Source organism: Schistocerca americana, chromosome 3 (assembly GCF_021461395.2).
Source record: "Schistocerca americana isolate TAMUIC-IGC-003095 chromosome 3, iqSchAmer2.1, whole genome shotgun sequence".
NCBI classification, from domain to species: Eukaryota; Metazoa; Arthropoda; class Insecta; order Orthoptera; family Acrididae; genus Schistocerca; species Schistocerca americana.
The window spans coordinates 983,570,901-983,584,654 of NC_060121.1; the positions used below are offsets into that span (position 1 = coordinate 983,570,901).

The window sequence follows — 13,754 nt, forward strand, 5'->3', positions numbered from 1 at the left end:
AAACCTACAGTCACATAGAATGGCACTAATCGCTTTTCCGATTTACTGTAATAACGCAATATTTCAAAACAGTAAAAATTTTACGAATAAAAATTACTTCTTTTAAAAAAGTTTCATTTAAAAACCAAAAGTTTTAGCAGTGCTGCTATGGCTTATTGAATTTCGGTTTGTTTTACCCAGTGATGCTGCCGGAATTAGATTAGGAAATGAGACACTTGAAGTAGTAAAGGAGTTTTGCTATTTGGGGAGCAAATTAACTGATGATGGTCGAAGTTTAGAGGATATAAAATGTAGACTGGCAATGACAAGGAATGTGTTTCTCAAGAAGAGAAATTTGTTAACATCGAGTATAGATTTAAGTGTCAGGAAGTATTTGTATGGAGTGTAGCCATGTATGGAAGTGAAACATGGAGGATAAATTGTTTAGACAAGAAGAGAATAGAAGCTTTCGAAATGTGGTGCTACAGAAGAATGCTGAAGATTAGATGGGTAGATCACATAACTAATGAGGAGGTATTGAATAGAATTGGGGAGAAGAGGAGTTTGTGGCACAACTTGACTAGAAGAAGGGATCGGCTGTTAGGGAATTTTCTGAGGCAGCAAGGGATCACCAATTAAGTATTGGAGGGCAGCGTGGAGGGTAAAAATCGTAGAGGGAGACCAAGAGATGAATACACTAAACAGATTCAGAAGGATGTAGGCTGCAGTAGGTACTGGGAGATGAAGAAGCTTGCACAGGATGCAGTAGCATGGAGAGCTGCATCAAACCAGTCTCCGGATTAAAGACCACAACAATAACAACAACAACAGTTGGAGGGTTGTAACAAACCAGTCTTCAGACTGAGACCATAGCAAAAACATCTGTTCTTGCAATTTAAAGTCCCTTCGATACTCTTTTTCTATACATTTCAACTGTGTTGTGACAGTAGAGAACGGAGGTATTTTAAGTGGCTGTTAAAATAACTTTCGATACAGGTAAACTGCTCAGTTGCATGCACACGACTTCGTGCAAGGCTAGATATGCGAAATGAGGAACGTTCAGAGAAGTTTCAGTTCAGAGAGTAGAAGCAGGCGGTGTGTGGCAGCGCCTTCGCGCGGTCTGCACACAGGAGGTGGAGCGGCCGCGACGCGCCGTTGGCCACTTTCGCCGCCGTCAAATGTCAGTCTGCCGGCCGCTAATTCGGGCGAAGGACAGGTCAGAGGTACAATGCAGCCCATTGCAGCGCACGCGGACCCTTACTGCCGGTTCTCCCCCGCTAAATTGGAGTGCAGAGGAGCCGCCCGCGCCGCCCCTCAGTAGTGACAGGACGCCGCAGGAGGCACCAGGACCACTGCCGCCGCCGCCGCCCCCGCAGCCGCCGCCGTCACCATGGTACGTCTGTAGGCGGAAGTACCTGCCGCGGCTGTGGCGCCTTTTGAGGTGATACACAGTTAGCGGTTACTCGGGTGTTTACGGGGATTTGTGGCCAGTTGTTGGCATTGCGCTACACCTGTATTGTAAATGCACCTATGTCTAATGACCACTCATCGTAATACGTGACTTAGTTCTGTGATAACAAAGAAGACTGTGAATTACTGCAGTCTCTAAGGATAAACAAGAACTCCACCTACAAAATTTCGGAGGTTGCTCAGGAATATTTTCTGTGCGTTTGGTATGGATCCGAGATCGCTAGCGAACCTTTACAGAAGAATAATGTAATGTGTTGCCTCATTTATCTTAGTTACTATGAAGACACCTTGACTAAAGCGAAATAGCCGATAAAAAATGTCGTGTGACTAGAGCCTCCCGTATGGTAGACCGTTCGCCGGGTGCAGGTCTTTCGATTTGACGCCACTTCGGCGACTTGCGCGTCGATGGGGATGAAATGATGATGATTAGGACAACACAGCACCCAGTCTCTGAGCGGACAAAATCTCCGACCCAGCCGGGAATCGAACCCGGGCCCTTAGGATTGACATTCTGTCGCAGTGATCACTTTTTTTTTTCTCCAATGTAAGAAAGAGAAAGAAACCTCTTCTCTGAGTAGAAACTGAACACTGATAAAACTTAACAATTCTTCTTGAATCACACAAGTACTTTGGGAGTCGAACACGAGTAATTCTGAACAAAATGCTTTGAAAAAAAAAAAAAAAAAGAAAAACCTCTTAGTGTAACGTAGAAGTTCCGGAAGCAAGGTAATGGTAAATAATAATAAGAACACAAGTGACTATTAATTTTCTTCTGATCGTTCTCGTTCAAGGTGTTGTAGTGGTTCCACATATTTAACCAGTACCCATTCTTTCAAAAATGATTTTCAGCATGTTGCCGCAGTGTTTCTTGTGGTTGCCATACGTGCTGATTTTTCATGTAAACGCGGAATTCTATCTCGTTTTCCGACCCAGGTTTGTTGATGACATAACTAACATATTTTCCCAGTAACCAGCTAATGGCGTTGGTTTTTAATTTCGGAAAGTATGTCATGTCTGGTCTCAGGAGCAGCGATGGCGTTATATAATCCGTCGAGGATCTGGTGAGAAAGGCGATTTGTTGCCTGATCCAATTCCAGTTATATTGCCACCAGAGGAGAATCTGTCACTCAGCTACCACGGGCGGACGAAATAGCCGACAACATGCGATGACCAACAGGTGCAACGCAAAACACAGTGTACTACAACAACTCTCAGATGCAAAAGCACTGTGTTGTTGTTCCCGTTGCTGCGGGAACAACTTGCTCTGATGTCGTTGTGACGCTCTTCGACTGCACTCAGTGAATCCATACACAAGGTGCGTAATGGACAACTCTTCCTCGGGAGACCTATTCGTACCGCTGTGTATCACTGTTGACGTACAACGTACACTGCCGGAAAAACATACCCGAGACGCAACCAAGCAGTACTGAACATAAGTTTATGGGCGAAGGGCACGGTGGCCGTGCTTTTGTCAACAGACAGTACCGCGGGTGTATTAGTTTCCAAACATGGCACACAGTGTATAGCGCATACCGTCGGCATGTGCACTGTTGTGAGGGTATTGTCATTGGATTACAGGTGTAAAGATAAATGGGGGTTAATAAATAAAATTAAACGCAATTACTTTGTAACAAGGCACTGGACACCACAAGACCCTTATACCAAACTGCTCGGAAAATGTCCATGAACGACCACCGAAATTTCGTCGGTGGCATCCGAAACATAGAAATAGATATCCTCGGTGTCCCAAAGCAGCTTAAATCACTTAATAAAGGCAAGGCCTCCGGTCCAGATTGTATACCAGTCAGATGTAATAGCTCCATATATAACAATTATATACAGCAACTCGTTCACAGAAAGATCCGTACCTAAAGACTGGAAAGATGCTCAAGTCACACCATACCTAAAAAGGAAAGTAGGAGTAATCAGTTGAGTTACAAGCACATATCACTAACGTCGATTTGCAGTAGGGTTTTGGAACTTAAACTGTATTCGAACATTTTGAAATACCTCGAAGAAAACGATTTATTGACACGTAGTCAGCACGGATTCAGAAAATATCGTTGTTGTGAAACACAAATAACGCTTTATACTCATGAAGTAATGAGTGCTATCGACAGGGGATGACAAATTGATTCCATATTTTTAGATTTCCAGGAGGCTTTCGACACCTCGCAAGCGTCTTCTAACCAAACTGCGTGCCTACGGAGTATCGCCTCAGTTGTGCGACTGGATTCGTGATTTCCTGTCAGAGGGGTCACAGTTCGTAGTAATAGACGGAAAGTCATCGAGTAAAACAGAAATATTATCCGCCGTTCCTCAAGGAAATGTTATAGGAAGTGTTCCTGATCTATATTAACGAGATGGGGTGGTTCAAATGGCTCTGAGCACTATGCGACTTAACTTCTGAGGTCATCAGTCGCCTAGAACGTAGAACTACTTAAACCTAACTAACCTAAGGACATCACACACATCCATGCCCGAGGCAGGATTCGAACCTGCGACCGTAGCGGTCGCTCGGTTCCAGACTGTAGCGCCTAGAACCGCACGGCCACTCCGGCCGGCTAACGACATAGGAGACGGTGGTGTGGTTAGTGTTTAACGTCCCGTCGACAACGAGGTCATTAGAGACGGAACGCAAGCTCGGGTGAGGGAAGGATTGGGAAGGAAATCGGCCGTGCCCTTTCAAAGGAACCATCCCGGCATTTGCCTGAAACGATTTAGGGAAATCACGGAAAACCTAAATCAGGATGGCTGGAGACGGGATTGAACCGTCGTCCTCCCGAATGCGAGTCCAGTGTGCTAACCACTGCGCCACCTCGCTCGGTGACATAGGAGACAATCTCAGTGGCAATTGACCCTGAATGAGGAAAAGTGTGAAGTTATTCAAATGAATACTAAAAGAAATCAGCTAAATTTCGATTACGCGATAAGTCACACATATCTGATGACTGTAAATTCAACTAAATACTTACGGATTACAATTACAAATGACCTAAATTGGAATGATCACATAGATAATATTGTGTGTAGAGCAAACCTGAGACTGCGATTCATTGGCAGAACACTTAGAAGGTGCAACAGGTCTACTAAAGAGACTGCTTACACCAATGCTTTCCGCCCTATTCTGGAGTATTGCTGTGCCGTGTGGGATCCGCATCAGGTGGGGCTGACGGATGACATCAAAAAAGTACGAAGAAGGGCAGATCGTCTTGTATTATCGCGAAACAGGGAGATAGTGCCACAGACATGATACGTGAATTGGAATGGTAATTATTAAAACAAAGGCGTTTTTCTCACGAAATTTCAATCACCATTTTTCTCCTCCGATTGCGAAAACATTCTGTTGGTACCCACCTACATAGGGGGAAGTGATCATCACCACAAAATAAGGGCTCGCACAGAAAAATGTAAGTGCTCGTTTTTCCCGCGCGCCGTCTAGAGTGGGACGGTAGAGAGACAGCGTTCATTCAATCCTCTACCAGGCACTTTATTGTGAATAGCAGAGTTATCACGTAGATGTAGATGGTTGGTTGGTTGATTTTCGGACAGAGACTAAACTGCGAGGTCGTGGACCCCATCGCATTATGGAAGGCTGGGGAAGGAAGCCGGCCGTGCCCTTTCAAGGGAACCATCCCGGCATTTGCCTGGAGCAATTTGGGGAAATCAAGGAAAAGATAAATCAGGATAGCGGGATGCGGGTTTGAACCGTGGTCCTCCCGAATGCGAACCCCGTGTGATAACAACTGCGACACCTCGCTCGTTTGGATTCACCTTGTATGAGGTTGATGAATACTTTATGTATATACATATTTCTATGTAAAGCACGCTCCATCGTCTGTGACACGACGAGGAAGTGGTAAACAAAATTAAAGCAAAATTTTTAAAAAGTTTACAGAAATTCTATGAGGACAAAATCGTAAATTATACGAACGCTGAAGACTGGCATGTAGCTCAATACCAGTTCGTGCAAAATAAAAATAAACAACAAAGCACCAGCCTTGTCTGTGTATAAAAGTACAATGTCATTCGTGAACAGTTATGTGATTTCTGACGTATATGAGTTCCGGCAATTATAACACATTGGTGCATATTATAGAAATAAACTGGTGTCTACTGACACACGTAAGTTATTTCATTTCGTTTCCTGTTTCGAGAGATTTTGCCTCCGTGTCTTCGTTACCTTTATGTACACAGTCCCGTTGACTGTAAAGACTGACTTGACGCTTGTTATTGGAGCCCAGTATTACAGTTTAGAAGCGATGTCGGTAACATCCTAATTCTCCGTGACTTCGGACAACGTTGTTGGTTTGTAAAACTGAGGTCCTGAGTTCGTTTCTGCTCTCGGACAAGGACGTTTGTCCTCGAAAAACAGTATAATGTAATTCGAACAATATATTCGTTATAAACATGAGTAGACGTAACCTATAAGTTGGTCCGAAAGCTGCAATGGATTAAAATTTCACTTATTCTAGGATGGTAATGCCGCAGATAAAATCAAAATAAAAAGTAAAATAGGGATCGCAGTGGGGTAAGGGTATTGCTGGGCACGTACAGGATTATTTGAAGATGCTACTATACGTGGAATACGTAGGCCCTACGCATGAATAACTTGTTGTTGTTGTTGTGGTCTTCAATCCTGAGACTGGTTTGATGCAGCTCTCCATGCTACTCTATCCTGTGCAAGCTTCTTCATCTCCCAGTACCTACTGCTACCTACATCCTTCTGAATCTGCTTAGTGTATTCATCTCTTGGTCTCCCTCTACGATTTTTACCCTCCACGCTGCCCTCCAATGCTAAATTTGTGATCCCTTGGTGCCTCAAAACATGTCCTACCAACCGATCCCTTCTTCTAGTCAAGTTGTGCCACAAACTTCTCTTCTCCCCAATCCTATTCAATACCTCCTCATTAGTTACGTGATCTACCCACCTTATCTTCAGCATTCTTCTGTAGCACCACATTTCAAAAGCTTCTATTCTCTTCTTGTCCAAACTAGTTATCGTCCATGTTTCACTTCCATACATGGCTACACTCCATACAAATACTTTCAGAAACGACTTCCTGACACTTAAATCTATACTCGATGTTAACAAATTTCTCTTCTTCAGAAACGATTTCCTTGCCATTGCCAGTCTACATTTTATATCCTCTCTACTTCGACCATCATCAGTTATTTTGCTCCCTAAATAGCAAAACTCCTTTACTACTTTAAGTGTCTCATTTCCTAATCTAATCCCCTCAGCATCACCCGATTTAATTTGACTACATTCCATTATCCTCGTTTTGCTTTTGTTGATGTTCATCTTGTATCCTCCTTTGAAGACACTGTCCATTCCGTTCTACTGCTCTTCCAAGTCCTTTGCTGTCTCTGACAGAATTACAATCTCATCGGCGAACCTCAAAGTTTTTATTTCTTCTCCATGGATTTTAATACCTACTCCGAATTTTCCTTCTGTTTCCTTTACTGCTTGCTCAATACACAGATTGAATAACATCGGGGAGAGGCTACAACCCTGTCTCACTCCTTTCCCAACCACTGCTTCCCTTCCATGCCCCTCGACTCTTATAACTGCCATCTGGTTTCGGTACAAATTGTAAATAGCCTTTCGCTCCCTGTATTTTACCCCTGCCACCTTCATAATTTGAAAGAGAGTATTCCAGTTAACGTTGTCAAAAGCTTTCTCTAAGTCTACAAATGCTAGAAACGTAGGTTTATCTTTTCTTAATTTTTCTTCTAAGATAAGTCGTAAGGTTAGTATTGCCTCACGTGTTATCAAACTGAAAGTAAAATCTAATAGATTGTTAGACAGCGTAATGTTCCCCTTCAGTTATTTCTCACGATTCCTCTGCTGGGATCTTCTTCAGGTTCTTCTGGTGTTCATAGTTAGCTGTAAACTATCAAACAGCCTGCGAGACAAGAACTGTTTCAATGACTGATCACAACGGTGTCGCTAAATTATAATTGCAGCTTATAGCCCCCGTTTACGGCCTTCACATAATTGAATGACCTGCACAATATCCCTGCTGTAATGACAGAACGAAATCGAACAATGTAGAAAGAACGAACAACGTTTATAGCCTTACGCATACTTCGGAGACTGTACCGTGGTGCAAACACAAGTACAGTCAATCTTCAGCTGCGAAATCAGCAATACATTCCCTGTTTATCTGATTCTAAAGTACTTTAGAATATTTACATTTCTCAATTACAACAAGACTAAATTTCTTTAATTACACAATTCTTAATGCACTGACACTACTTATGCTGTGTAGGCTGATAAATGCAGATAATAGTTTTTTATTTTCGATTTAGGCGAACGAATGTACCTTCACTTGTGTGGCATTTCGTTGGCGTCAGTACCCAGTATAGAGATCTACCACCATAACTTACTAATTTCGTTAGTAGATTTAGCCAGTTGCTGGCGATAGAGAAACACTGAACAGTCGGAAGCGGTCACATGTGTTTAAATCAACTACATGTACCCTGCAGTAAACAGTTAATTGTCATGTTAAAACCTGTTTTTTTCTGCTATAAACCGTTGTATAATTCAAAACTTTTCTTACTTTTCAGGACGATCTTCCAGCGGAACAGATACAGCGTAAGTAGATTATTCAATTTGATTTATCTCACTGAAGTATCTTTTATTTTATTTTGTTTATATCTCTGGTCTATACTATTTAGGTTAACTTTTATAAGTAGGTTACTGTTGTCTTTAGAGAATTGTATTCGTCACTTCATGGAAAGATACAAATCTAAACTCAGTAAAACTCTGGGAAATATACCAGAAAAAAAGAAAGTTCCAACAGCTGAACTAGCAAACACATTCTTTGTTTTATTAAGACATGTAAGGCTAAATATAAGGTCTCATTTGTGACCCAGTTACACTCGCCTGAAGTTGATACTGATTTCCAAAGCACAAGTGATTCTCCCTATATTCAAACGGTGTCCAATGAAATTTTGCACAAACCTGCACTCCGACGCTAAACAATGTTGAGATGTACTTCTAACAGAGCACAATTTCCAGCTCTTACTTTTCCCAACATAGTAAGTCTGTAGGTCATCATCCCAATTTAATTCATTTAAATTCATGTAAAACAATTTCTCCATAAGATATTTTTCATTTTCGTCTTCATATGCAGGCCACTTAGTTTACCAAACCAATTCAATAACACAGCCTAACAAACGCTATTTCTTTGATTCCTTTTTGTTAGGTAATATCTTAATGAGATGGTGTTTTGGAGACTGAATCGATATATAAACTCTTTCTTACTTTTCCTATTTCCGAACAGTTTTGTTAGAGCGTAGCTCTCTTATAAACTAGGAAGGTAGTAAAACAGGTGTAACAGAAATGAAATGCAATTTAATTTTAAATGTCAACAAAGATTTTATTGAATTAAAAACAGGAAAAACGCTCTTCATTACATAGGAATTTTGTGTCCATCGGCTTATATTTCCTTTTTCTCTTCTTGTTAAAACCTCTAACACAGCTTTTTCTCCAATGAATGGCCCATTGCATGTATCGGTGAAGTGACCAACACTGATCCACCATCACATTGTATTGATATTCCATCGGCCCTGGTACCATCTTTCCATTACTCTGACGCCTTGAAGAAAGAGCTCATCTAGATTCCGAGGTTTCAGGGGCAAGGGAAAGGTGGCTGTTGAAAAAGTGAAAAGTGAGGCCCATCAAACAGCCTAGTTTATTGAATGTTTCCAGCGTGTTGGCTACAGCAGAAATATACTGTGTATCGTTTTCGTTGCCTAAGAGTGATACTGAAACCTCCTTCTCACTCAGTCATTTTTTCTCAAAGTTGGAACTGAGCATCATTTTACGAACCCCGGGTATAACAAACAAGCTTTCTTTCAGTTTCGCTTCTCGTACGTGAAGTAACTCCTCGAAGACGTACTTGAAACATTCTGTGTCTTTCAGTAAGACTTTCATGAACTATTTCATTAGGACCAACTTAATGTATAGGTGTTTTAATAGAATTTCTTTTTCGGATCCACGAGTTTCTAGTGCAAAAAGAGGGCTCCTCATAGGAATAATATTCCATATTATTCTTAACTGAAATAGTATATGAAATAAACGTCATTAAAATCTCTAAAAATATAATTTTTAAATATTGTATTAAGTGTAAAAAAAGGTGGCGGTGAGGGACTTTTCTTGTCATCTTAGGATTCAACACACTAAAAATCTCAAGAATTAGCATGTCTCATTGAAAAAGGTATTTCATCATTGGGCTGTTTTATTTTCAACAAAGACACTTGTACGCTACAAGTAAAGACATTACGACAACGGTGAATAATTGATCTTTTGGATCTGCAGTTCTTGTCTTTCTTTCCGTATCTGTCGTTAAGTTATTGGATATAGGTCCGCCTTTCATGCAAAAACTGTGTTTTTTTCTTGTTACTCAAACATGTTTCGATATCTCTGTGACATCCTCAGTTGTCCTTGTTTATTAAAAACTGTGAAAAGCAAACATGTTTTAGATTGTAACTGATCTAACAAAGTGACGCCTAAAGTAAGTTTTTGTCCGTTTTTCTTCTTACCGTGATTTTACATTACAGGTAGCTCGTAACCTGCAAACCAAACGATGTAAATATGAATTTCATCGGCAAGTTAACACATCCCTTGATTTTTAGCAAAAACGTGATTTTAGTGTGGCAATATGTTTTGCGTATACATTTGTTACTGCTCTCGTTTCGTTGTGATTGATCCTTCTTCTTTTGCGTTCTGAGGGAAGTACACAAACATATTAACATCATTTGTGTAATTTCGTTTTTAAAAATGCCTTTTAACTTCGTAAAACGCGTTGAACAGTATGTTGTTGTGTTTCCTAACCCCGTCAGCGTTGGGTTTTGCCATATCAAAATCACGTGACTTTTTTTTAAAAAAATTAAGAAAGTGATGGAGATGAAATTTACATTTGTGTGGTTTAGTTTGCAGATGGCAAGCTATCAGTGAATAACGCCATTCAGATGGTCCTGCAAAACAATATAATGTAAAATCACGGTAAGAAGAGATACGAACAGAAACTTTCTTTAGGCCTCACTTTGTTAGACCAGTTACAACCTAAAATATGTTCACGTTTTAAAGTTTTCAATAAACAAAACCCACTGATGGAAGGACAGGGGTGGCGATACACGTTTAGGTAACAAGAAAAAACACTGTTTTTGCATAAAAGGCGGACCTATATCCAATAAAAGGCGAATAACTTAAAAGTGCACATTGTGAAACAAAATACCTGTTGCCTTTCGGGAACCAACAAAAATTGTCCTCGTAATGTAGATTGGTTTTTGACTTTTCCACATGTGTCATCTCTAACGGTGGAAATATATATTCAGCTCAACAATGTGCAAGTGACAGCTGATGGAGCTGAAACGGCGGTAATGTGTTGTCACGATGTCAGTAAGCGAGGAGAATGGGAGGAATTGCCACCCACAAAATTGAAACCTGTCAATTAGAGGGGGCTACGTGTTCGTCGAATTAATGAGTTTTTTATCTCGTAAAATCATTCCCCTAAATGCAATAGTAACTAATAATAGTGTTTTCAGTGCCCCTTCTTATCCAGTCCTTGAAGTACTGTAGATGTTTACTTAAGGCCAGCGTAAATAATCCTCTTTACATTGCAGTTATACCTGGTTGACCTTGCGATGAGAAAGGAAAAGTGAGATAACTTGTGTTATTTTTTTGCGCTAGTGCTGAAGAAGGCTTTCGACGCCTTCGACCATGACAAGAAGGGCTACATCACCACCGACATCGTGCGCACCATCCTGGACATGCTGGGGCTCAAGATGGACGCGGACACGCTCCAGGATATCATCGATGAGGTCGACGTCGACGGTGAGTCATCACCGACACACTTGGGCTATTGACAACATATCGATACATCGAGACGCCGATATTTCTTTACAAAAAAACATCGATCTATATTGGCGTCATTACTCCCACAGTATCGATACCAAAATGGAAATGTCGAGTACCGATATTTTTATTTTGTCTTACATTTTCTTCGCGAATTTCGGTAAATATTTGAACTTTTGCTTTTTTTTTAAATTGTAGTACAACATAATTTTACTTTCACTTTCACTGTGTGAAGGAGTCTTACTACTTTTTGAGCTTTCATCACGATCATTCTTTATCTTTGACTATGTGAAGGAAGTATAGAAAGAAGAAGATTGTACTGGGGGTGGTGGTGTGAATGGAATAACAAGATATCCGATGTGAAGAAATAACACACCAGTAAAAAAAATAATTTTTAACGCAACGTGTGTACCATTTCTTCACATCGACGTTCTTCAAAAACAGTTACTGAAATTGATGGAAAAAAGTCCACTGGTCTTTGCGGTCGGCGGAGACTTGTGAGCGGAAATGCTGACGTAATCTCCGCTCGGCGCTACCAACAGAAACTTCAACGTTTAACCCCACCGCGCAGTTTTGCGGCTGCTAGGTCGCTGGCGTTGGCACAAGTAAAAAATAAGAGAAAGAAAGAAGGGAGTCGACACGAAGTGTTCCGGACAAATCCTATGTAAGACGAAATCGAACGACGGACCCATCGGACACCTGTTATTGTGCCACTTAACATGCTGTTAGGATTGTTAGCAAAGTGGTTATCGCGAGGTGTCAACATACATCGTTTTGTTTTCAATTCTTGCCCTAAGGGGGATAACCACAGATGTGAGTCTCATGTACAGAATATTTAATAATAAATCAATACTTGAATATACAGTTCTAAAACTGGCAGTATTACTATGTGATCAAAAGTATACGTACACCTGGCTGAAAATGGCTTACAAGTTGGTGGCGCCCTCCATTGTTAATGCTGGAATTTAATATGGTGTTGGACTACCGTTAGTCTCGCAGGCATACGTTCAATCAGGTGCTGGAAGGTTTCTTGGGGAATGACAGCCCATTCTTCACGGAGTGCTGCACTGAGGAGAGGTATCGATGTCGGTCGGTGAGGCCTGGCACGAAGTCGGCCTTCCAAAACATCCCAAAGGTGTTCCGTAGGATTCAGGTCACGACTCTGTGCAGCTCAGTCCATTACAGGGATGTTATTGTCGTGAAACCACTCCGCCACAGGCCTGTGTATTATGAACAGGTATTCGATCATGTTGAAAGATACTGTCACCATCCCCGAATTGCTCGTCGACAGTGGAAAGCAAGAAGCTGCTTAAAACATCAATGCCGGCCTGTGATGTGATAGCGCCACGCAAAACAACAAGAGGTGCAAGCTCCCTCCATGAAAAACACGACCACACCATAACACCACCGCCTCCATATTTTACTGTTGGCACTACACACGCTGGCAGATGACGTTCACCGGGCATTCGCCATACCCACAGCCTGGCATCGGATCGCCACATTGTGTACAGTGATTCGTCACTCCACACAGCGTTTTCCCACTGTTCAATCGTCCAGTGTTTACGCTCCTTACACCAAACGAGGCGTCGCTTGGCATTTACCGGCGTGACGTGTGGCTTATCAGCAGCCGCTTGACCATGAAATCCAAGTTTTCTCACCTTCCGCCTAACCGTCATAGTACTTGCAGTGGATCCTGATGCAGTTTGGAATTCCTCTGTGATGGTCTGGATAGATGTCTGCCTGTTTACACATTACGACCCTCTTCAGCTGTCGGCGATCTCTGTTAGTCAATAGATGAGGTCGGCCTGTACGCTTTTGTGCTATACGTGTCTCTTCACGTTCTCACTTCCCTATCATATCGGAAGCAGTTGACCTAGGGATGTTTAGGAGTGTGGAGATCTCGCGTACAGACATATGACACAAGTGATACCCAATCACCTGACAACGTTCGAAGCCTGTGAGTTCCGCGGAGCGCCCCATTCTGCTTTCTCACAATGTCTAATGACTACTGAGGTCGCTGATATGGAGTACCTGGCAGTAGGTGGCAGCACAATGCACCTAATATGAACAAAACGTATGTTTTTAGGAGGAGGAGGAGATTAGTGTTTAACGTCCCGTCGACAACGAGGTCATTAGAGACGGAGCGCAAGCTCGGGTGAGGGAAGGATGGGGAAGGAAATCGGCCGTGCCCTTTCAAAGGAACCATCCCGGCATTTGCCTGAAGCGATTTAGGGAAATCACGGAAAACCTAAATCAGGATGGCCGGAGACGGGATTGAACCGTCGTCCTCCCGAATGCGAGTCCAGTGTGCTAACCACTGCGCCACCTCGCTCGGTGTTTTTAGGAGTGTCCGGATACATAGTGTATTTACAATGGGCAGATAGTATTTTTTTCTCCGGTATGCCTAATTTTTTTGAGTCCTACTACACACTGACTG

The 13,754-nt window shown here is 41.9% G+C and overlaps 1 protein-coding gene across 1 annotated transcript in view; it reads left to right on the plus strand.

Annotated features, from left to right (window-relative positions):
- Positions 1-1,239: 1,239 nt before the first annotated feature.
- LOC124607323 (troponin C, isoallergen Bla g 6.0101-like) overlaps positions 1,240-13,754 on the plus strand; it is a 45,675-nt gene continuing 33,160 nt past the window's right edge. The window contains exons 1-3 of the mRNA XM_047139624.1: positions 1,240-1,372; positions 8,023-8,050; positions 11,153-11,296. Coding sequence (XP_046995580.1) covers positions 1,370-1,372; positions 8,023-8,050; positions 11,153-11,296 — 175 coding nt within the window. The 5' untranslated portion in view covers positions 1,240-1,369. The remainder of the gene's footprint in view (positions 1,373-8,022; positions 8,051-11,152; positions 11,297-13,754) is intronic.